The sequence below is a fragment of the Ochlerotatus camptorhynchus genome, unplaced genomic scaffold (assembly GCF_037179485.1).
Source record: "Ochlerotatus camptorhynchus isolate MF236.1 unplaced genomic scaffold, CSIRO-AGI_Acam_v1.1 ptg000132l, whole genome shotgun sequence".
Lineage (NCBI taxonomy): Eukaryota > Metazoa > Arthropoda > Insecta > Diptera > Culicidae > Ochlerotatus > Ochlerotatus camptorhynchus.
In genome coordinates, this window is record NW_027040622.1 from 2,771,583 (window position 1) to 2,795,871 (window position 24,289).

Below are 24,289 nucleotides of genomic sequence, written 5' to 3' on the forward strand. Positions count from 1 at the left end.
AAAATCTTTTAATGTGTGTTACTGTTAAGCTTTTGGCTGATTAAAATCACCAGATTTATATATTTAAAAGCTGAACAAAGGTCAACGTGGTATATGTACAGCAATGATTCAATCAAAAGCTGAATTTAAATCGATTATACAACACTTATTAAGTAACAAATTGTTACCTGGGGAACGCTAAAGCTTTGAAAATTTTAAGCAATAAATCATACAAGTTGATAGCATGAAAATAAAATTAAAAACCCTCACATATACTGTCAGATTACAGAGAACATCAGGACCCTTAGATCGGTAACTTGGCCAAAATCTCTAGAGCCGTGGCATTTTTTCTACAGCTCGACGACCTTCGAGCCACTTGGTATACAAAACTTCAAGTTTTTAAGGTTTCTGTTTAGTTCTTGTTTCCAATGTATATTAAAAATTTAAAGAGAATTGCAGAGTATTTCAGGACAGTGTTCTGCAGATAAATTCTTTAAAGCTCCAAAGTGATATTCCTGGGAATAACAGAGAAAAAGATTATTCGAGGGAACTTCTAAACAGAACTCTGAGGAAACTAAAGAATGATTTTGAATTTTAATAAAAAAAATCCCGTAAAGAAAATTATTGTGACATTCAGACAAAGCAATCTGAACATAGAAAATTTGCGTTTTTTTTTGTATTTTGAGACCTGGTGATTGGAATGCAACGAGAATATTGATTCAAACATTATGGACCAATGCACAAGGCTGGCCATAGACGATTCATCTGACAAAGACGATCCATATGAAAGGAAAATGTAAAACTATATGTTAAAACCTTATAGCTTGTTCATCCGGACTGTTTTGAAATTATTGCGTGCCTCTGCGTCAAAGATAAATATGTGCCTTACCGAATCTTTTAAATTATAAACCATTTTAAACTTAATCATACTGTTGTTTTATTGAGATATTTTTCACCAGAAGGACCTTAACTACGGCTTGGGGTTGTCTCTTCCTCTGTTCTTCATTGGCTTCCGGTTTGTAGTGCTAGTGTCCCAGCAATGTTCATCAATGATTGACTAGGTTCATCTTTTGGACAACCGTTACCTGCTCTTTTCTCCATAAAGAAAGTTTTTTGAATATAATTAGAACTAGTTTATCTATCAAGGGCTGTTCATAAACTATGATGACATATTTTGTTGTATTCTTAATCCCCCCTTCTCTCTACATAGACAATTGTCCAACAGACAGTTGCCTGTACATTAGTGTGCACCAAGCATAGTGAGCTAGTTCAGAAGTAAATTTTCTAACACTCTGAGGGTCTTTATCGCCTGAACAACTTTCTCGAAGATAGCATCTTCTTACATAGTCAGTATGTTAAGACATAGTAGCATATGCAGGAAGATCATATGGACGCTACGCCACGTAGTGAAATAATTCTGAACTAATCTGTATAAGACGGCAGCCGAAGACGGTAGCATTCCATATGATCAAATTCACGAGATATTCTGAACTCGCAACGTTTTCTGGTTAGAGGCGCTGGTGATATAGTGGTAAGCGTGATTGCCTCTCATACCAGCAGGCCTGGGTTCAATCCCAGTCAGCGCTGCCGGGATGTTCTGATGCATAACATCTCTGATCACGCCTTCCTTCGGAAGGGAAGTAAATCCATTGGTCCCCGGTTCATGAGTAGATGAGTCGATAGAGGTAGGGTCCAGGTGTGGGAGCTGCCTTCCTGGCGCCGGTAGCATTGGTGCTCAGCAAGGAAAACAAGATCGCCGGAAAACAAATCAAGAAAAAAAAAAGTTTTCTGGTTTACGGTAAACTTCGTTTGCATTAAAAGTGGTACATTTTCATCACACACAAGTCAAATTTCGTTAGTTTTTGACGTAGGATTACGTCTTTCGGCTACATATTGGGGGTACAATTTCAAAAAACCAAAATCAACCGCGTTACGAAAAGTGGTCAGGTTTTGACCACTTATAACTCTGTCAATAGCTGATGGATCTATATACTAAACAAGCCAACCGATTGGAAATTTTGCTATAAATCTTCTAACTTGAACACTTTATGAATTTGTAATAGTTCACTATTGAAAATTACACAAATGTCTAACTGTTTCAATGGTGATCGCTTCTCGAGTGTTCGTGTAAGTCATCAAGTTACAACTTCTCATGCAGAAGACTTTCGAGAACTTTGGCCAAGCAGTTCAGGATCGAGATAGGTCGGTAATTTTCCACTTTGTGCATGTTACCGGACTTGAAGATTGGTCCCTCCCCATGGACATGGAGGTTGACGGTACTGAAGCAAAGGGTTATGTTTAATTTCTTTATATTTGCAACGATGATGATTTCCTATAGTGACACATATCACCTTCTTAATGCTTCAGCATGCCTCAAACGATTAATTCTTGGTTGTTAATAGAACTTCCTTGATGAAATCGGCTGTTTCATGCAGACTGAGCAATTCTGATTATAGTATCAGATTTGTTCTGTATACAGAGGAACTGGGAGGCCTTATTAAAAACTTCTCACCAATAAAGTAATGATCTTCTAGTTAATTTTGCATATAATTTTATTAATATTTTATTTTATTTAAGCATATTATTTTTGTTGCAGTCAATTAGCATTAGCATACGGTACAAGAGATTTAATATTACTTGCTCGTTTTTGCGTAAAATAATCAATATTTACTTTACTTGTAATTACCTTTGAAAGTTTTCTTCAAGTTTTTTTTTGTGATCTGAAAATTTACCCAGTTTGGTTAGAAGTTTCGAAGCTAACGCATGTCCACAGGCCTAATAGAAAGATAGGCAGAAAAAGTGTATCATGAAGAAAGGTTGCATGCAGGGTTGCTTCCACTCGCTTGCTATAGATGAGTGATTTTCGGAGTTTTGAATTCGTTAGATGTTGTAATGGAGATTTGTGCTGTTGGATGAGGAAGGAGATTGGAGGGCGGGTGTTTGACGCATAGAGCCGGTTAATTTCGCTTTCAGAGTGTCGCAGTCAGCGGTTTTATGATTCGTGAGCACCCGCGATTCGTAGAATCGTTGATTGTGACTGCAAGTGGATTTGACGGGTTTTGTGTTTCGGACGCTTGTTTTTGGCCTCTTCTTGTGTCTAACATGTGCAGAGTACCATTATAAAGTCTAATGGTTTTGAGATTCCTGGTGGCGTGAAATATATTTGTGAGAATATCTTTTTGATATTTTAACAGTTACGTTTTGTTTGTAGTTTACATTTTATTTATTCATGTAATTATCGTAAATAATAGTTATTCAATAATAGATATTTCATCCATGTATTCGTACTTTGACGCGAAGCGCTGTGGATTATGAGATGCTCGATGACCCTGGAGGGATCGATTTTGCTTACTGAGCAGAAAATCATAGATTTAACCCCAAGCTCTTCCACAGCACAATAAATCGCCACCATCATTTGTATATTTGATATTGAACATTAACCTCGGAAACTATTTGCATATCAAGCGAAAACGTAGTCCTGTATTGTCGCGAAGCGTTATGGTTCTGAGATGCTCGATGACCCTGGAGGGATCGTTTTTGCTTACTGAGCATTATGGGTTTAATCCCAAGCTCTCCGTCATGACTCTTAAAATTCATTATCACTAAACAAAATTAATATGTTCTTTCGATAGCCGGCTATCGAGAGATTAAATAAACAACAAATAAACAATACATACTTTTGGTTGCATCGCCAACTTGAGGTGAATCCTAACCGAATACCCTACCCAACCCTCCAACTCCGTAGCACTTATGAGGGTGTCGCTAAGTCGGTGGCCTCTCGTTAAGTAAGTACTACATCAACATTTCCTTCCCTATCCCTAGTTATGGTAAAGATGGGCGTGGCCGGGAATAGCGACAGTCATGCTTCTGTTACTCTTGTTTAGATTGGAACCAATGTTTACTCCTCAGCATTATTCCTGAAAGTAGTCTAACTGAGAATTTCAGAAGAGACGTGAGTGTCGCTAGTATCCAATCTACGAAGTATACCATAACAACGCTAACGCTAACGCTAACGTTACCGGACTTGAAGATTGGTGTAATTGAGGCTAGCTTCCAGGTATCCGGAAAAACGCCATCCTTAAGTGATCGGTTGAAAACAGACATAACGGGAGTCGCCAACGATGCTGCACAGTTCTTGACGAAAGACGGTGGAATACGGTTCGGGCCTGGACCTTTTTGACTGAGCAAAGGGCTTTGATAATAGCGTCTTGACTGAAGATGAGCTGCTGCAGGTGAATGTCGTATCTTGGTAGCTGATCAATGTATTGCTGCTGTGGAGGAGTTTGATCGGGTTCGAAAACAATTCGGAAAATGTCAGCGAAAAGGTCAGCAGAAGCGGTGTCGGTGGTGGAGCTTCTACTACCGTAGGTGACGTCCACGGGAATACCAGGATTTTCCTTGAAACCCCTCTGGAGGATGTCGACGTACTAACGAAAGCGAGCTTCCTGCAAACTATTATACTCTGCTTCTACTAGCTGCACCGTATACTTAAAGTAATCCAAGATAATGAGATCTGACGAAGTGTTGACCTATAGCATCAGCCTTCTTTTCAGGGGTTATCAGATGGATGACTGAATCATTGCGTTAATTCAACGGTACAAGTGGTGGAATGGTCCTTGGATTATTTTTAAGGATTTTTGTTAGTTTCCAAAAGGGTTTTGCACAATCTCCAAGAGAACGAATCTTATTGGCAAAATCGTTATTTCTGAGATCCACCATCATTGTTAATCGATTACAATTAGTCTTCAAGGTGGGCAGACCGGAACGCTGGTACTGCCTACAAATGGTGTTACGAAGCCTAATGAGATCTTTAGTAGGGCTGTCAAGGTTCAGAGTGTTACTTACCTGCCTGGATACTGGCACGTGTTTTTCCCTGACCCGGTCTATTTTCTCTTCAATAGATTGCAGACATCGGTCAACGTCTTCAGCCGCCTCCATCGCAGTCGATGGTTGTATCGACGCAGTGTTGATTTTGATCTCAGGTGACCCGATGGTAGTCTCTAAATGCGCTGGGAAGCTTCGAATCGGTTCACTGAGGAACCAACTTTCGCCACCACCGGATAGTGGTTCGAGCTAAGTTCCTGGTAGGTATCGATGAGCACCAGACTAACTCAACCGGGTGGGAGTGGCCGGACTCAAGATGTTGTACTGTGCTTTCTACAGATCGTTGTTCAGAATGGTACCATTTTGATTGCGCCGACTGTTGCCCCAAGCTTGATGTTTGGTGTTCAGGTCACCCACGATGATAAAGTTTTCCCACCGTCGTGTTAGCTTGACAATCACCCCTATTTTGTATTTCGTTTCGAACGAAATTCTCATGCAAAAAAATATTTTTTTGTATGAGAATTTCGTTTGAAACGAAATACAGAATAGGGGTGATTCACTGCTGTCGACCCATCCCTGATGTTGACTTGTTTGGCGCAGTAAGCCGCCATATATGATGGTGATGGAGATAAATTTCCACCCGTACGGATTCAATCATCTTCAGCTGGAAGTTCGGCAGCAGCCGACAGCCACTTCTCCTTCCTCGGAGCTGATTCAATCCAGCCTCACAAGACGGAAATCGGGAAGGAAGACGTTAATCTCATTGAGGAATTCAACGAACTCGATGCTCTTGCTCCTGAGCGAGAAAGCGTTCCGATTGGCATGTTGATGGCTTCACGGTCTATACTTATTGATGAGGGATAAGGCAGCATGAAGCTGTTCTGTTCCGGTCCTGCAGGTGCACGTTGAGTTTCGCACGAGGTGGACCAAATGCAGCTAGTCACGGTACCTACGGGAGGTTTTTTTTTTTAATTTTGAAGACTTGGTTCGGCTTCAGACCATTCTCCTTCAGTTCCTCTGATAGTAAATACTTTGTATGGTTGAGGCGTGTAAGAGGTGCTTTACCTACCTTGCCATTCAGGGTCGTATATACAATTGATCTCCAGGAGAAATTGCAATGGGGCAAACTTTCATCCCAATATTGGTGGAAAGGCGGAATTTACAAAGAAGATAGCGGAAAACAAGATTTTCTTTACAAACAAAAATTAGAACATATAATCAGTTGAGGTTTAGAAGACCAGACATTTTAATAAATTTTTTAAAGAGAAATTATCGAGTTTTTTTTTTATTTAAAACCATGCTGTGAGCTCACCGTTGCGGCCGATTGTTGATCTGCTCTGGAACATCTGGAAGTGGCTGGGACTTCGTTGATCTCCGGAACGCTTTTTCACGAAATCATTATTCTTCTTCTTCTTCTTCTTCTTCTTCTTCTTCGTCTTCGGGGTACTTCTGAGCTTCACTGTTCCCACTCTTAACAAGGGAATCACTAGCGTGATTGTAAGGCTCTCATAATGTGGGCCAGAGTTCCGTGTCCGGGGAGTGGTACAGTTCGTGTATACACTGTTCTTCTTTAGTGGTCATCAAGCGAGCTGCACCACCATTTGTGAGACGGACAGTCACAGTCTTTACGCAATACCACTATTTTCACTGTCCGCTCGACCACTGTACATTGTTCACTTCAACTGCAGTTTTTTTTTAAATGTTCACCACTAGCTCGCTTGATCTATTCGCACGTTAACGGTCAATGCGGTATAACGCGGCTAAGACTAACGTCTTATATTTGGGGTGCACTTTCTTAGCCGTTCGTGGTGATTTCCACAATTGACCCACACTAATTAATTTTTTTAAAGCTTTTAAGTTGTGTGGTATTATCGCTGTTTTTTATTACTTTAATTTGTAAGTTTTAAGATTTAGATTTTCAATTTTAATCTATACTTTAGCGCAAACTTACGCGGAACTACTACGGTTAGTTTTTAACGTGCTAACTCGCACAACCGTCACTTGTCTTCATTCCGCCGGACAAATAAAATACAAAAGAGGCCTGACTCTATTCGACCGCCCCTTTTTATAGCAGTCGATGAGTCAGCGCAATTGAAGCGACCCCATCATGATTATCATCACAACACACATAAAGATGACGACGATGACGATGAATCGCGATGATGAACGAATGATGACAGGAGCGATGACGGAACGATGACAGGCGTGATGACGGTACGAAAACTTACACACTAAAATGGTTTCGGTTGGTATCATAAACAAACTACTCATTTACTCCGACAAAGTGGCTGCATGCATAGCCTTAACAAATTCAAAATCCCTAACACTTGCTTCCGCGAATAAATAAATAAATATGAAAAATATTGAATAAATAAATAAATATGAAAAATATTGAATAATAAATAAATAAATAAAAAAATAAATAAATAAATATATAAATAAATAAATAAATAAATAAAAAAATAAATAAAAAAATCTGATATTTAGAGCCGGAGGAACAACACAAATCAAAATAAATATTTTGATACACGGGATATCAACCAGGAAGTCTACAATTAACTGTTTTTTTTTTTTTCAGAGGTCAGAGGGACCTCCTTCTAAGCCTCTGGTAACTAGTCTAGCCACGGTCACCGTCTGAGGTGGGCATTACATGTGCCATCTTTTAAATGTACAGTTAATTATACACACCCTTAAACTACAAAATGAAAAATAAACGTCACTCAAACACTATACAAAGCGGAGACAGACATTTATTTGACATTCGAGCACCAGGGAAATCTTAGACGACACAAAACATAAAGATTTACAATTTTTCAGTGTGTCTAAACCTCCAACTGGCCTTTCCACCAAACAATTTATTGTGACCTGAAAGTCGTCGGTCACACCTCTGACAGCGCAGCGGTTTCCATGTCCGGCAAACCACGAGGGACCACCTTGACCGACTTGTCCGCCTCGACATCGTGGGAGAAATACTCCACTTTTTTCTGCTTCAACACACGTGTACCATCTTCGGCTTTACTTCGTGAAGCAGCTTGCCAACAATTTGGTCGTTTCCTTCTACCGACCCGAGTGAGCTGTGTTGCAGGGGCTGTTTGTCATGAAAATAAGACTCGTTGATCGCCTCCCTAATAAAATAAATACCATACCCGAACAATAAACCAAGAGATAGAACTATTCCACAAATGGTTTGGATGACAAAATAACCTTAATTTTTTTTATTAGGAGTGTAATTTTGTCATTTGGATATATGTTTGATTCCTTGGTTAAAATCCATTTAACATAACAAAACACAAAAAAATGATTGACCGCCCACGGTTGCTGCTCTGTTATTACCAGATCAGCTGAAATTACACAGAGAACCAACAGATGATAAAACAGCAAAAAAGGTTATCTTCCATTTAATTCCACTTAATTAATTTTGGTATCCATGACAGATACGTATTTCGACTACAATGTGCAGTCTTCATCAGTGTCATTCCCACTAAAGAACTTATCAAAATCTAACCCCTTTAAGTACTCATCCCCTAGGTAAAAAAGTCATTCATCCTCAATGTGTAAGAACTGGAGATCTAATATTTAGCAATACCAGCGCCGGCCGTGTCCGAATGCAGGTCAACTAGGGAATGGGAAGGAATGTGTTGACGTGGTACTCGCTGTGAAGGAAACCGAGAAATCCACTGCGCTTCCACGAGAAATCATTGGGATGTTGGATGTGGGGAAGGGTTGCACGCACACACAGGGATCGTTTTTGGTAGAGCGATTATAATACACAAACACATACACACACACACACACACACACACACACACACACACACACACACACACACACACACACACACACACACACACACACGCGCGCACTCATCCAATTTCTATTTTTAGATCAGGACCCACACTGTGCTAAGTGATGCGATCGGTGTTTAAGAAGAATTTGTTTTCATTAAAATCTAGTGGGTATAGAATAAGGCAAAGTGAAAAATTGCAAGGAAGGGGACGGGCCTGGGATTGAACTCCCGACCTTCTGCTCAGTAAGCAGAAACGGTAACCACTGAGCTCAGCGTTGCCAGATTGTGTTGAAAGCTTATCGGTATCGAAGATATTAAAAATCGGTATTTATCGGTATTTACTATTTAATTAATTTTATATTTTTGCCATTTTTGGAAGCGAAAAATTTAACGATGGTGACGACTGGGACTTGAGGGGAATTACTTTATTTAATGGCTTTCCCAGTCTTAAAACACTCTTTGTTTTTTTTTTTAATTTACCGTTGTCCTCAAGTGGTGATCAAAATTATGAAGAAGTAGTTTTTTTTTTAAATTTAATAAATATGGAAAATCAGCTACAACAACGACTAAACTATTGACAATAACGATAAACAATATTTTCCCTTGAAAAAGGCGACAACCCATGACTAAAATGTCTTGCAGAATACATCGTAGTCACTGCAGTGTTTTAAGACTGAGAAAGCCGTTAACCAAAGCAAAATTTTAGCTTTTGAACTATCGTCGGAAAATTCCGGAAGAAAACTCCGGGGAATGTTTGAATTAGCTTCTGAACGAAGCTGAAAAAAAATTCCAGGGAAAGACGAAAGAAGCTCTCCTGGATGAAGTTCGAGGAATGTTCTGAAAAAATTGGAAAAACATCCGGGAAACTTCAAACACACAATTGAGAAACTTGTGGCGAAAATTTAAATAAACTATCGGAAAAAAATCGGATGTCTCATACAAAGGAAGCCCGAAAATTTTGGAAATCGGACGTAAATTTCCAGAAGTAGCCATTTCCAGGGAAAGCCAGAAGAATCTCGGTAAAACCTTCCAATAGAAGATGAACAAAAAAAACCTTTGGCTTATGGTCGAACTTCCAGAAGAAGACGAAATAAATTTCTGGGAGAATTAATTGCACTTCCTGGAGAATACGAAAGAAACTTCCTGGAGACGCTGGCAGAAACTTCCTTAGGTAGATTGGAAGACACATCTGAAGAAAGTTGGAAGCCAGAGCGCTTACGGAACAGTTGAAAGAAACAAGGACATAATTCATAAAACATCCCTGAAGGCTCCGCAATTTCCCTGAAGTTTTCGGAACAATCCTGAAATGCACTTAGGAATATTGCATAATTCCTAGAAATTCCTTAAAAGTTCTTGTAATTTCCCTAAAATTAGGGGCTGTTTTGGAGTTCTCTGGTCATCCTCGAAGCGCTTGGAATTTCCCTGATTATAATGAAAATGGAATATCTCCGAAATATCATCTTTGAAGGTCTCTGGACTTTCTTGAAGATTACGAAATCTCTTAAGTGCTCTCACAATTTCTTGAATTTATTGTAACATCAGCATTTTAGTTCTCTGATCTTCCCGATTTTTTAAGTTTTAAAAGTTATCGACCTTGGCATAAAAAAGCAAAGTAACTTCCCTTACGTTTCCTAAATTTGCATGAGGCCCTCAGGACATTGCTGAAGTTTTCGGAAATCGCCTGATCTGTCCTGATATTCTCTGAGCTTCACTATAGTTCCTGAAAACCATTAAATTTCCCTGAAGATCTTTGGACTTGTGAAGTTTTCAAAATATTTATGATGTTTCCCTATATTCACTAGAGTTCGCTGGAATTTTCTGAAATTTCCGGGTTTTCGAATTTTAACAGAAGTTAATGAAACTGTCTTAAATTTATCAAAACTAACGGAAAAACCTGGACTTTTCTGAAGTTTCGGAACTTCTTAAATGTTCCTGTAAATGTTGGATGAAATTTCAGGAAGTTTAAAAATGAATAAAAACTTCCGTAAGTTAAATAATGTTTAAAAAATATTTCTCGATTCCCTAGGAATTACCGGAACGAGCCATCGACTATTTCTCGATTGATGGGTAGCCAAAAACGGTGAGGAACTGCAAACATTAGTCGAGTAGAGTATCAAGCATAAGGCATCTTTAGAGATGATTGTTTAGAATTTTGAAGGCTCAAAAATATGAGGTATTCAAAAAGATTAAAGTCTCTCACAAAAATTTTCTCCGAAATTTGAGTGCGGGCAGGCAATAATAAATTTGATTATTTAAAAAAAAAACGGTATAAATCGGTATAAAATCTCAAAAATCGGTATTCTGAGGAACCTTATCTGTATATCGGTATCTGGTTCGGAAATCGGTATAAATACCGATAAATCGGTATATCTGGCAACGCTGACTGAGCTACCGAGCATCATCAGCCTTGGTTAAAATCCATTTAACATAAAACTAAAACTACATGCACAGCAGGGAATATTTCTTCTGTCGAATTAAAGCTGATCAATGCATTAGTTAGGTCCTAAGTAACATTGACAGATTCTCTTCGTTGGCTTTCTCTTTGCATCGATGATACAAGCTACTATCACAGACAAGCAGACATAACTCTTAGAAGAAAATTCTTCAAAAAATATCGTCAAGCTTATTTTGCATGCACACTAGCACCCTCTATCGTGCACATTCCCAAGTACTGTTTTGCAGCCGGAGCATCCCTCGTTCATGTTTTGTTTTCACTAGTTGTTCTTACCTCGTTCTGTCAACGACGCTGACGCAGCTGTGTGGAATAAAAACAAAACAGATGGAAGTCAGTATAAAATTAATTTAATTTTGTAGAAATACGGATCCGTTCACTCTTTAAAATGATTTGTTCACAAATTCTGTGTAAATCATACAGCGTAATACTGCACAACAAGCAACAACAACAACAACTTCTGTATTCGTCAAATTAGTATATAATACAGTATTTACCTTATTTTTATCATTAAATAATTTCATAAAATCGTAATTCCAACTCATTCTCATGCATCTTCAAGACGGGTGTTAAACGTTTAACCCGGTATACTTTGGTACAATAAGACCACGGAAAAATCAAATGGGTTTCGTACAACATTAAAAAAGATTTTCAAAACGGAGGCTGACAAAATCGGGGCATTAATGTATATGACTTGGTGGGCTGCCTTGGTCCTCTTATCAAGAGCTGACATCTACTAAATTGACCTGAAAAAGAAGTAGAATCAATGATAAGTTCAAAATCCAGTGGCTTGCTTAACGCTTTAGTGGCGCCACCATGGCACATACGAGCACATTTCCAACTAAAACCTTATTTGCGAAGAATGTGATTGTGAGAGTAATGTCTGTTTGTTTGTGCTATTATCTAGCATTTTATACGACAAACACAACAAGAAACGATCAATGTTACTTAGGACTTAATGCATTGTTCAGCTTGTATTATTATCAAAAAATAAAGTCGATAAAGAGAGTCGGTCAATGTAGGTAGGAGCTATTAGAAAAATCGTCGATTACTATCTAAAAAAGTATTAAATTAATTCTTGTCAATCTGGGTTTTGGTAATTTTTACAATGGTAAATCATGTTGACTATTCATAATACAAAAAAAAACAAAGCCTAATATACCTTTCGCCCAGCAAACGGGTCACTACCTCAGCTATCAATGATACACTACTACTGAAACATCTAACAACGTAAAGCAAAATGAAAAGGGCGTCTCTAATACAATCATATCCCCGCTATCACTACACAGATAACACGAATATCAACCATGGCTTCAATTTACAAAACGATGTGCTATGTTCTTGCAACCGTGCACATAACACTGTATGGCGGCATGCTCGTCTTGTTAACTGCGGCTTTGGCCCTAAAGGATTATCAGATCAACAATCCGACCGAAGTGTCAACCGAGGTCCCAAATGAGGTAAATTCGGTACCTTCTATGGATCAATATTCCAACCTGGTGATTTTAATTGGTAAGTCAAGGCAACGAGCTGAGCTATTTATCTGATCGGTTCAGTGAAACATCTGCTTCAAATTTCAGTTGCTGTGGAATGCCTTCTGCATGTTATTCTGGCAGTACTGCTTATCGTCGGAGTTAACAAGGTAATGTGTGCGGTTGATTAAAGGATTTAAACGTTATAACTATCATACACCACTTGTCATTCGATTAGCGACGTCCGGATTTTGTTCGAGTGTTCAAATATATGATCCTGGTCTGCCTGATGATCCAGTGTCGGCACATTGTGGGCGCTGGGAGCCAACCATCTCCGGTTCAAATGTTGATTATGCTGACTATCGGTGAAACATGACCGTTTCTTTTTAGGTTAGATTTTCTCATCAACACTCTTTCAATATTTCAGTCCTTAGCGCAACCGAAGCATGGACTGCTGGGCAATACTACAAAATTCTGTTGGAGGAGATCCGCCAGGAAGGAATGAGCACTTTTCTCATTATTGCGGAAGTTTATACGAGCAATGGTCCTACTAAAACTGACGAACCAACAAGGCTTGCCTAGGGGAAACGACGATCAACGTTCACAATACGGTAGAAATGGTTTAAAGCTACTAGAAAAGTAGAATATTAGAAAAAAAAAACTACAAGGGACAGCCCAATGGGGTTGCACGTAATGATGACGTAGGACTACGTGGTATGATATAATAAATATTTTTGTTAACTGCAGCAGAAACCAGAGTTGCGACCTATCACAATCACGATCGTCAAACAGCTGATGGTAGTAACGCTTTGTCCATTCCTATCAATGTGCTCGTCGAAGCTCTCTCCATGACCATCCATCAAGTTGACGAAAGAAGTTAAAAGCAACTGGTGAATGTCGTCTTCGGTTGTGATCCATCACCTATCTGGTCATTCCCAACAATCACGACACTCATCTGTGCTCGTTTTGAAGCAGTTGCTGCTTTGCTTGCAGATGTGAGTGTGTTGGTGAGTGAGCCCAACAGATTCCGTTTAATGTTACCTGCTTTGTTTGTAACTCACACAGTCGCGCCTGTCGAGACGAACTTGGAATGCGTAGGCATTGTTTTCATTTTCTTCTGTCGTTTCGCTTTTCCTCATGATCGTACACTCAAAATAATCTTCACGTTAATGCTACGTGAAAACATACATAGATTTTTTCCATAGCACTTTTCACGTAGACTTTACGTGATTCTCATATGGAAGCACTCATTTCAGTGAGCATCAAAGTCACTGGATTATCACATAGAAGTTACGTGATTCTTTCAGTACAGCTCATGGTGGTTTCTTATGATGTTAATTCTGGTACGATTTGAATAAAATGTATTCTTGATTTCGCATTAGGCAACGATCCAATATTATTTTATGCATATGCCTTTATTTTGTCATAAAATATATACATCGGCAACAAAAACATATTGATATTAGATTCGATCGGGCCAAGGATCGGGAACGGGAAAACATACATGTAATACAAATGCCTATCCTGCACTTGATTTTTCACCATGAATGATGCTGTCACACTAAAAAAAACAGACTTAATTATTCTCTATGCAAATGATTAATTCATTAAATTGTCCCACAAAAAAGTAACATATAAAATAATCTGAATTTACACTGGCACGAAAATATGCCCTCTGAACTAGCGCTATACTGAGTGTCACTCATTTATGTTTCGGACGTGAAAATCACTTAGGGTTTACGTGAAACGCACATAGAATCTGTGCATGGGAAAATCACGTAAACTTCATTAAAAAATGTAGCGGTTTCAAATGGAATTTCCCCTCAAATATAATTGGTATCAAGTAGATTCTAATTTGGTCATGTAAAATTGACGGCAAACCAAAATGAGATACTCCACGTGATTTATCACGTAACTATAACGTGTCGATTATTTTGAGTGTACTGCAGAAGTCTTCACTGTTTTCGTTGTGCTTTTCATCATCAGCAGCGAGTGTAACGTTTTGCTTGTGAGCAGCAACCATTACTGGTGATTGTTGTTTGCCATGGCTCTACCTCTCACTGTGTGACAAAACGTTTTGTTAGCGATAGTCGGTTGATGCGTAGACGAGTGTCACGTGAGTGTCATGATATTTTGCATCACTGGCAGGAGCTTGTGTTTTGTGTAGGAATAGGAATTTTAGCGGGGTTCTCTTTGTTTATACTCTTTTGTATGACTATGATTGCCCTGAAAAGAACCTTTTGATATGAATTTTAGTTGGGACATGTTCAGAAAATTAACTCTTTTGGAAAACGTTGGTGGCCCTGAAAAGGGCCGATGGTAGTACAGGCTTAAAGCCTTTGGAAGATGATGATGACGTGTAGGCAGCTGCGTGTTCAGTGACGGCATCACGGATCACATTTTCTCGGCACACCTTAGCACACCTCAGGTTTCCTCGTACATCAGACCGGAGATGAGCTTGACACAATCACATCGAGCCAGACGACGAATGGCAGGCCCTGGATATTATCACACGATGACACTTGGTTGAATAGCAACTAATGCGAACGCGCAGTTAGCTACCTGTTATATAGACAACCAGCTCTGCCGGCTATACACAGTAACCAATGAGAAGTGAGAAAATATGGTACCTGCAGAGCTGGTTGTCTGTCTATATATCAAGTAGCTAACTGCGCGTTCGCATTATTATCAGACATTCGCTGCCAGACTGTTGAGCAGTTCAGTCGATTTGAATTCTCTCTAGTTTCGTTCGTTCGTTCGTTCGCAAGTCGAATTAGCTCCACGTTGTGTAGTGACGCTCTCACTGACCCAGTCATGGGTAAGAAATCGCGCGGTAACGCGAGTGCCGGTTTACCGGGAAAACAGACTCTCCCAGGAGACGGCGCGACCACCGAGCCAGCCCAGAAGAAGTAGAAGAAAACCCCATTGCCCGTCCCGACGGGCGTTGCGGACCCGCAGCCGGGGCCTCCCGGAACTAAACGACCCAGACCTGAAGACAGCAGCGCCACCGCATTGGCAGCAAAAAAGCTGCTGAGCAACAATCCGTTCTCCACCCTGCAGAACGGAGCCCAGCCGCAGACGGTGCCGAAAAAAGTTAAGTTGCCACCCATTTTATGTGAAGGGCTTCCCTTCCGGGCTATGGGAGCAGCTGGATTTCTACATTAAGCAGGGCCTTCGCAGCACCATTCAACGGTGCACGAAAGGCTACAAACTGATGGTCCCGGCCGAAAAACACTTCAACACAGTCCAGGCCCTCTTGGACAGGATGAAGCTGGAGTACTTCTCCCACGACATCGAGGCCACCAAGCCGCTGAAAGTGGTGCTGCGCGGGCTCCACGATATGGACACCACCACCTTAATGGACGAGATTAAGGCGAACGGCCTCAAGCCGGTCGAAGTCCACAAGATGACCCGCAGCAAGGCCATCAAGTATCGTGACCAGCTCTACCTGGTCCATCTGGAGAAGAACTCCACAACCGTGAAGGATCTCCAGACGACACGCACACTGTTCCACATCGTAGTGAAGTGGGAGCGGTATAAGCCGACCCACCGTGGCGTCACTCAGTGCTCGAACTGCGTATTGTTCGGGCACGGCACCAGGAACTGCAGCATGGCCAGCCGCTGCATCAAATGCGGCAAAAACCACAAGATCGACAACTGCGACAGCATCGAGGAAGCCACTCCCACATGCGCCAACTGCGGTGCCGCCCACAAGGCCACGAGTAAGGCCTGTCCGAAGCGGCCCGAATCCACCGAGATCCGGAAGAAGGCCTCGTCCAACAGGCAGCCGGGTCGCAAGAAGGTTCCAGAAAACAACGCGCAGAACTTTCCTCCGTTATCACCGGTCTAATCACGGCCAATTCCAGTGTTGCCGCCGGTCCCGCTCAACCAACAGTTGGCTGCTGCCCAGTCGGCTGCCGCTGCAGTACCCGGTCAAGCATCCGGGCCATCGACGGATCCCCCTACTCCGGGATTGACCGGTACAACCGGCGAAGCTACAGACGATTCTCTGCTGTCAACGGATGAGATCATCCCAGGTTGGCCCAGGTCATCATCATCAAGCGCACGCCAGTTTCAGCGGACTGGGGATCTGCAGCGTAAATACGAAATGGTCGATCTGAATCGGCAGATCGCTTCCAGAATGGTCTCAATCCGGAACGAGAGTTTCGGGCGGCTCGTTCAGAACCTGGACGACCGTTCCAGACCATTCTGGAAGGTTGCCAAGGTGCTGAAGTCTCACCCCAAGCCCATTCCACCACTTAGAGTCAATGACGAACGGCTTATCACCAACGAAGAGAAGGCCAATGCGATTGGGGAGCACATTGCCCAGTTGCATTTGCTTGGCTCTACAATCCCAAGTCCACTCGAGAACCAGGTTGCGCAGTGCGTCCAGACGTTAGCTACCTCTTCTTGTGCCGTCCCTGCAGAAGAACGGATTACAGAGGAACAAATTTTCTCAGCGCTGAAATATAGTAAAAACATGAAGGCTCCCGGGTTTGACGAAATATTCAACCTAGCGTTGAAAAATCTCAGCCCGAGAGTCCACTCGCTCCTGGCTGCCATCCTCAACAGATGCTTGGAGCTGCACTACTTTCCAAGCATCTGGAAGGTGGCAAAAATCATCCCGATCCGCAAACCTGGGAAAGACCCTTCACTACCGTCAAGCTACAGACCGTTTAGCCTGCTCTCAGCGCTGAGCAAGCTGTTCGAAAAATTGATCCTCAGCCGATTGAACAAGTTTGTGGAGGAACATGACATTCCCCTTCCGGAACAGTTTGGGTTCAGAAAGGGGCACTCCACCAATCACCAGCTAGTACGGGTGATGAATAACATCCGAAGTAACAAAGCTGTATCCAAGTCCACAGCCATGGCCTTGTTAGACGTCGAAAAGGCGTTTGACAATGTCTGGCACGACGGACTTATATACAAGCTTTGTAACTCCAACTTTCCACCATACCTTGTGAAAATCACCCGTAACTACCTCCAGCAAAGTTCGTTCAGGGTGTCGTTGAATAGTTCCCTTTCGGGACAATTTCCGATCCCAGCAGGTGTTCCGCAAGGGAGTCTGTTGGGACCACTGCTTTACAGCATCTACACGTTGGACATCCCTCCTCTAGGAGACGGTTGCGTGTTCTTCCTGTTCGCAGATGACACCGCGATAGCCGTCAAGGGTAGGATGCCTCGTGAAATTACGAACAAGCTCCAACGATGCCTTGACACCTTTACTGATTCTGCCACCACGTGGAAAATCAAAATCAACGCCTCGAAAACCCAAGCGATCATGTCCCTTCACAGACAATCGCCAAAACTTAAACCGTCTCCCTCTTGTACCGTAATAATGGATGGTACAAGGGTCGAGTGGTCCACTGATGTTACTTATCTCGGGATGTTGTTCGATGAGAAGCTCCTGTTCCGCTCGCACATAGAGAAAACCCTAGTTAAGTGCTCCGCCTTGGTTAGGTGTTTGTATCCGCTCATTTGCCGCAGATCCTGCCTCTCAAGGCAAAACAAACTGGCTGTTTACAAACAGATCATAGCTCCCGCGATCTTCTATGCCGCCCCGGTGTGGGAATCGTGCGCTCAGACCCACAGGAACAAAATCCAAGTTGCACAGAATAGAGTGTTGAGGATGATCCTAGATCGTCCATTCGACACAAGAATAGCAGACCTCCATCAAGAGGCAGAAATTCCCAATGTAGATTCCAAAATTGATGATATGACAACCAAATTTATCCAAAGTGCAATCTTTCTGAACATGCTTTAATAAGCAATTTGTACATAGTAGGTTAAGTGTATATAGTAGAGTAGGTTAGTTTTAAGCTGTAAATAGTAGTATTAAGTAGTTTCTCTTCAAATTTTAAAAACAAAACAAACCAATCCCACCAAGGTGGTCGACCATGTGCTAGGTCTAGGACTAATTATGTAAAACAAATTGTGAATTTTGCCCATACTTAATGATGAAGAAAGCAATTAAATCACTTAGTAAAATGTATACGATAATCATCCAAGTTAAACTTAAATAAAGATCATTTAAACTAACTAACTAACGCGTTCGCATTAGTAGCGATTCACACGTTCAACAGCAAATATACAACAAAGGAGGCATGTGCCGAGAAAATGTGATCCGTGATGCCTTCACTGAACACGCCAAGCGCAGACAGTCACGGTCATGGATGTCGTCTACGTATCATCACCAACAACCAAGTAACAAAACGGCCCATTTCAGGGCCACCAAGTTAATTTATGAAAAGAGTTAGAGTAGAATTTTTAAAGAACTACAAAAATAGTTTTCACCACTAAGTCAAGGCTATTTTTTCTCTTCGACTTGTTTCGTCTACTTACTACTCTCTGACGACTGTGCTAGGGAACCAGCATATGCATGTACGTAATTGGTGGATTTGTTAATTATTTCGACGCTTTTTGACAATGCTTGACATTTACTACTTTTCAATAGTTTCTTGTTGAACATAAACAGTCAAAAGCATTGATATCGATGCGTAAGCGTAGCCCTGATCGATTGATGGTAAAATTATTGAAATTGGTTCAGGGGCAGCTGAATTATTAACGTTCAAAATCTTTCATAATTTCGTTACATGTTCCATTTTCAGTTGTCAAAAACATAGATGGAAAATTTGACAACTGTCAAATTTTCGCGTCCGTTTAGAAGCAGGGCACACTTCAGTCACAGGCTGGGTAGCCCTATCTCCGCGTTCGAACACAGGACCGGGGCAACTACGACTGGAACTCACTGAAGATAGGTTGACTGTGCCGAAAAGATAAAGAACTCCCATAGAGCCTGTTTTAATGCGTCCCGGGTTTAGTTCGATGTCATTTATTGATTCATGGCTGGTGGTCCGATTCAGGTTACGATACGATGCCTAATGAGAGGTTGCTCGAACGTGTCTGTTCGGAATCCAGATCTCTGTCAACTACAACCCTGGCATCCATCTATTGCAGCTGAGCAGTACAATAGCCTGTCCGTGCAACCGCCGGGCGGATTTGTTTACGTTTGGGCTATTGTCTACAGTCTAGACCGTACAGTATGTACCATCCAATGATGGGGATAAGGAATCGAGGTTTAGGTATATAAAAATTCATCTCTTCTCTGGTAGCTTAGGTCAGTAGGTACCACATATGTAGCAGCTAAAGTGATCTAATGAGAGTATAAGAGACGATGATAACGTCCGATCAGTGTGTCGACCTGGCTTACCAGACCATCGACCGGCAATATCCGTGACGTCACCTCTCTCGCAATAGATCAGCTTATCTGGATCTATTGCGCTGCTCTGGATAGAAAGGGAAAGTTTTTAGTTACGAACAGGTCATTGGACAGACCACCGGTCATTGTCATACGTTTGCGGTAACCGCAGAAGATTCGTGTTCTTTTTGTATAATCGTGTAGTTAAATTGATAAGGTAAATAAATGTAGTGTTTTGACTAAGTGTTTCCATCAAACGAAGAGTTTTATTGTGACGCAAAAACGGATTAATATCCTCCTGATACATTCGCTGCATGAAGATCCCTGGCAATGAAATTCGAGGCTGGTTGGATGATGGTGCTACCGTTCCTGCCGCTGCGTTTCTCAGTGTTGGAGCTCTGATCGAATTTTATCCACTACACATCGAAGGTGAGAAGGTTCAGGGCTACATCGATATTGGATTAATGTTAACTACCCCACAATATGGGTATTTTTGGAATCGGGGTGACATGTAGGAACCGCAAATCCATGTCTGAAACCAAACTCAAATCTCAAACGATTATTCGGTGTTAAGCCGCGGTGGTCAATTTGTCCCCGGATTTCGGAACCTCATTTGTTATTCAATCCGTATAATGTAAAATTAAATCGTATGATTTACGTATTCTTCCAACTTGAATTCACCGAAAAAAAAAATCCTTCTCCACCACAATCCGGTAAGTTGCTTCCATCTGAACGGAATTCCCATCCAGTGTTTGCAAAAAATTGGCAAACTCACCAAAGGCGAACATCACGCTCATATTGGGAAAATAGAATTTGATCTTATTATTTAATTTAACAACACTCTTTTTTAGCTTCACAGCCTATATTCGATGCGTCGCAATTGATAACACCAACCGAATCGAAAAGAAAACATTAACCATGCCATGCTTGCAGAAAATTCGACATTTTTCATAGAACAGCACATCATCCAGAAAATATAATCGATTATTATCGACTACTTATGTTAAACTGATAAAAAATGATTAATGGGACATCCACCCTATATAATAGGAACAGCCGTTACCGTACCGACGGATCCATAATTTCGGATCTTCAAGAAGACTTCGAGTGATGCTCCAATGTGACTCCAGCGATTGCTGTTGGAGGCTGACTGATTACGCCGTTTGCTTGGCGAACTTGGGATCCTGGCTGTTACCGACCTGATTAACCATGGACATACGTGATTTGAACCCGTGAACAGAACGGTCCTTGGTTCAAAGATTGAAATTTCTTATCAACATTCTTTCAATATTTCAGCTTCATTCGTACTCGAAGCATGAATTGCTGAAGGAGATTCAACTGGAGCTCATCCGTCAGGAAAGAATTGTCGCCCGAAGGCCCAAAAATTCACTCAACTAACAATGTGTACTATTTTGGAACTTATCTAATACATTATAATGATTGGCAACGGTCAGAAAAAAAACCTTAAACCAGAAATTTTTCGTTCAAAATTGGCTAGAATTTAAAAACAAAATTCGTCTTACTTCAGTGTAAGCAATAATCAAAATATTCAAACGATGCTTTCGATGGTCGATACTTTCAGATCTCTCGCCACCCCGTGGTTGTCTGTACAAAATGATAACCTACCGACTGTGCAAGATCTTGTGCTACCTGATCGGAGCGGTGAATACTTTTCTGGTGATGCAAATCGTAGCTCATGTTATCATTCCCGCCTCGTCGAAAGGTAGGTGAAACTCTAGCCCTTTCCATTTCCCCCCTCCCTAATCAGACCACTTCCTACAGGCGTCACCGCTCTGCTGCTGCCACCATGCTTCGGAAATCTGTTCCTGGCCGGAATACTGATCATTGGCGTTTCCCAGGTGCAGTTATCTCCATTTCATCGTTGGTTGAAGTTAACAAACTGAAAATGCGTATTTCTACATTTCAGCGAATGCCCGCATTCGTCAAGCTTTTCCGAACGTTCATGTTTTTCCAGATAGCTTTCCTCGTGCTGTTAGCCGTCTACTTCTTTCGATTGATTGTCCACGGTAGAGACGAGCTGCGTGTTCCTGCCAATGCTTCCCTTGTGCTAATAGGTTCGAATGCGAGTCTGGTTCAGCTTAGTTTCTGAAATATTACACTATTTCAATTTTACAGCCTTGTTTGGTGTAGAAACACTGATAGCCACCGGTGGTCTGCAGACGGTGCTAAGTGAGCCCCCGCCTTTCGAAGAAGGAGCCGTCATATTTCAACGCCTCTAGTCTAGATTTGCTTTTGATGGTTTATCGTTGACCAAAGCCATAGGGTTAACAATTCTATTCCCGGATTAACATGCATGACTTTACTTTTGTTGTGCCTTTGAATAGTGAAACAATCCGAAAGATCCACAGAATTTGGTATCCTATTGACTAATAACAGTTAAGGCGTGAGCATTGGTTACTTACGGTTAGCAGATATCGATAATATCGATACTATCGGGTTGCAGCCGATATATTTTAACCCGATACGTTAATAACTCGGCTACAAAAACGTTTCCAGAACCAGGGTACGGCACCAATTTGACATAAAGTCTGGAACGCGCAAAAACTGGTCAACTTCAAATTTGTGTATTTCTGTTAAAAATGCATTAAAAAAAACCTGAAATGCTGCATTTGGAAGTTGAGTCTATATACAATAGACCTGTTCATTTTAACAATAATGTTTGGGATGCACCGTGATTACTGTTCATCATGTTAATTTGTACTTCTGCGCAAATGTTCAGCAAAATCGGTGATGATTTAGAGGTGCTTCAAGTTAATTTTATGTTTTTAAGGTAATTTACGGCTTATAATATATGTATCTCGAGACTGCTGTAACAACTTTCATAGCAACTTTCTACCAACTTTGTGACTAAAGGTTGACTATTCAAAGTGATTTTATTGAAGTTTGACTTAGTTTCATGCTCGAAGATATCTTAAAAAGTGAAGAATTTACAGTATTTGTTCTACGAACTTTTCACCCATATGATATAAAAATGTGTAATCTACACACACTTAAAAATAGCTATTTTTACACGAGACCTCATCCATCTTTGACGTTAATTATGGAACGTAAACAAACATTTCATGTAAAGTTAAGTGTTCCCAAACCGAAACATACGCAACTCGACGAAAAGTACGATTGATTGAATTTATATTCTCGTTTCTTTCAACTGATTCTTATATCATTTGAGCCGATTGCATGTGTCGGTCTCAGAGCACGGAAATTTACATGACTTTTTGGTAGTGTGCAGTATAATGTTCCTTATAATGTTCTAGAAATTTCGTTCAAACATAGTTTTCGTGTATATTACATAGATTAATAGATAAAAATCAGAAAAGATGCCGTTATAGCTAAAATTCACAAGACAACAGAGCCAATAAAAGTTACAATTAGATCGACAGAACATAGTTGCATTGCTTTTCAATGACGACCGATGAGTGTTCCATTGATAGATGATTTTTTTTAGAAATATGAATCCTCAGTAGACGTGTTTTTTTTCATCAAAGGCAAGTCACTCGAGCCATCCAAAATGTTCGTTATTTTATAAATTGCTGTTATGGCTCGAGTGACAGAGAGTCGTCCTGCTCAAACCTTTGTAGGGGTAAGAGGTGGGACCATCATCATCACCAAGTAAAGCCGTTGGTCCCCGGCTCATGAGTTGATGGGTCGATAAGCTGCCCAAGTAACAATTTTGGTTTTATGAGGGTTCTGTAGACCATGATTTAGACTTGTAGAATGCTATAAAACCGCGATGAAACCTGCAATGTTACTTGGGTAGGGTCTTCTTTTTTCTTCTTTTCCTTTATTTAACGTTGGTCTCTGTTCCGCAATCTAGTGCCAATCACCGACGGACATCGATTGCCATTCAAAGACGGCAACCGAAAGTGCACTTCCACACCTGCGTAAGATATCACATCCATTCACAACATACATGGGCCGGGACCAACGGTTTTACTTTCCTTCCTAAAGGGTGATACGGTCAAAATTTGGTCAAGGGAAAACGCGTGTAAATCGGTGAAATCGTTTATTTAAAAAATCAAATTAAATTTCTTTTTCAAGTTCAATTAGTATAAAATTCAGGAAAAATATTCAGTTAGGCTTCCGCTTTTCCAAATCCGAATTGCCGGGCCTTACGCTTGACCCCTGCCATCAGATTTTGTACAGCCACCTTGTCCACCTTCTTCGCCGCAGAAAGCCAGTTTGCCTTGAACTGCTGCTCGCCCTTAGCAGTTTTTTAGGTCTTCTTTAGGTTCCGCTTGACAATAGCCCAGTATTTCTCAATTGGGCGGAGCTCTGGCGTGTTGGGAGGGTTCTTGTCCTTGGGAACCACCTGCACGTTGTTGGCGGCGTACCACTCCATGGCCTTTTTACCGTAATGGCAAGATGCCAAATCCGACCAAAACAGTACAGAACAACCGTGTTTCTTCAGGAAAGGCAGCAGACGTTTATTCAAACACTCTTTCACGTAAATTTCTTGGTTGACAGTCCCGGAAGCTATGAAAATGCTGCTTTTCAAGCCACAGGTACAGATGGCTTGCCAAACCAGATATTTCTTTGCGAACTTTGACAGTTTCATG

At 41.1% G+C, this 24,289-nt stretch overlaps 1 protein-coding gene across 3 annotated transcripts in view; it reads left to right on the forward strand.

Moving 5' to 3' along the window:
- LOC135700330 (uncharacterized) overlaps positions 1 to 23,222 on the forward strand; it is a 42,804-nt gene extending 19,582 nt beyond the window's left edge. Inside the window, exons 1-7 of one of the 3 annotated variants that reach the window (XM_065220823.1) lie at positions 19,131 to 19,413; positions 20,147 to 20,944; positions 21,009 to 21,116; positions 21,295 to 21,435; positions 21,495 to 21,571; positions 21,640 to 21,787; positions 21,849 to 23,222. In XM_065220823.1, the coding sequence (XP_065076895.1) occupies positions 21,113 to 21,116; positions 21,295 to 21,435; positions 21,495 to 21,571; positions 21,640 to 21,787; positions 21,849 to 21,952 (474 nt within the window). In that variant the 5' untranslated portion in view covers positions 19,131 to 19,413; positions 20,147 to 20,944; positions 21,009 to 21,112 and the 3' untranslated portion in view covers positions 21,953 to 23,222. Of the gene's footprint in view, positions 1 to 19,130; positions 19,414 to 20,146; positions 21,117 to 21,294; positions 21,436 to 21,494; positions 21,572 to 21,639; positions 21,788 to 21,848 lie in introns of those variants that run through there. The other 2 variants (XM_065220822.1, XM_065220824.1) reach the window with 2 other exon arrangements.
- Positions 23,223 to 24,289: the final 1,067 nt, after the last annotated feature.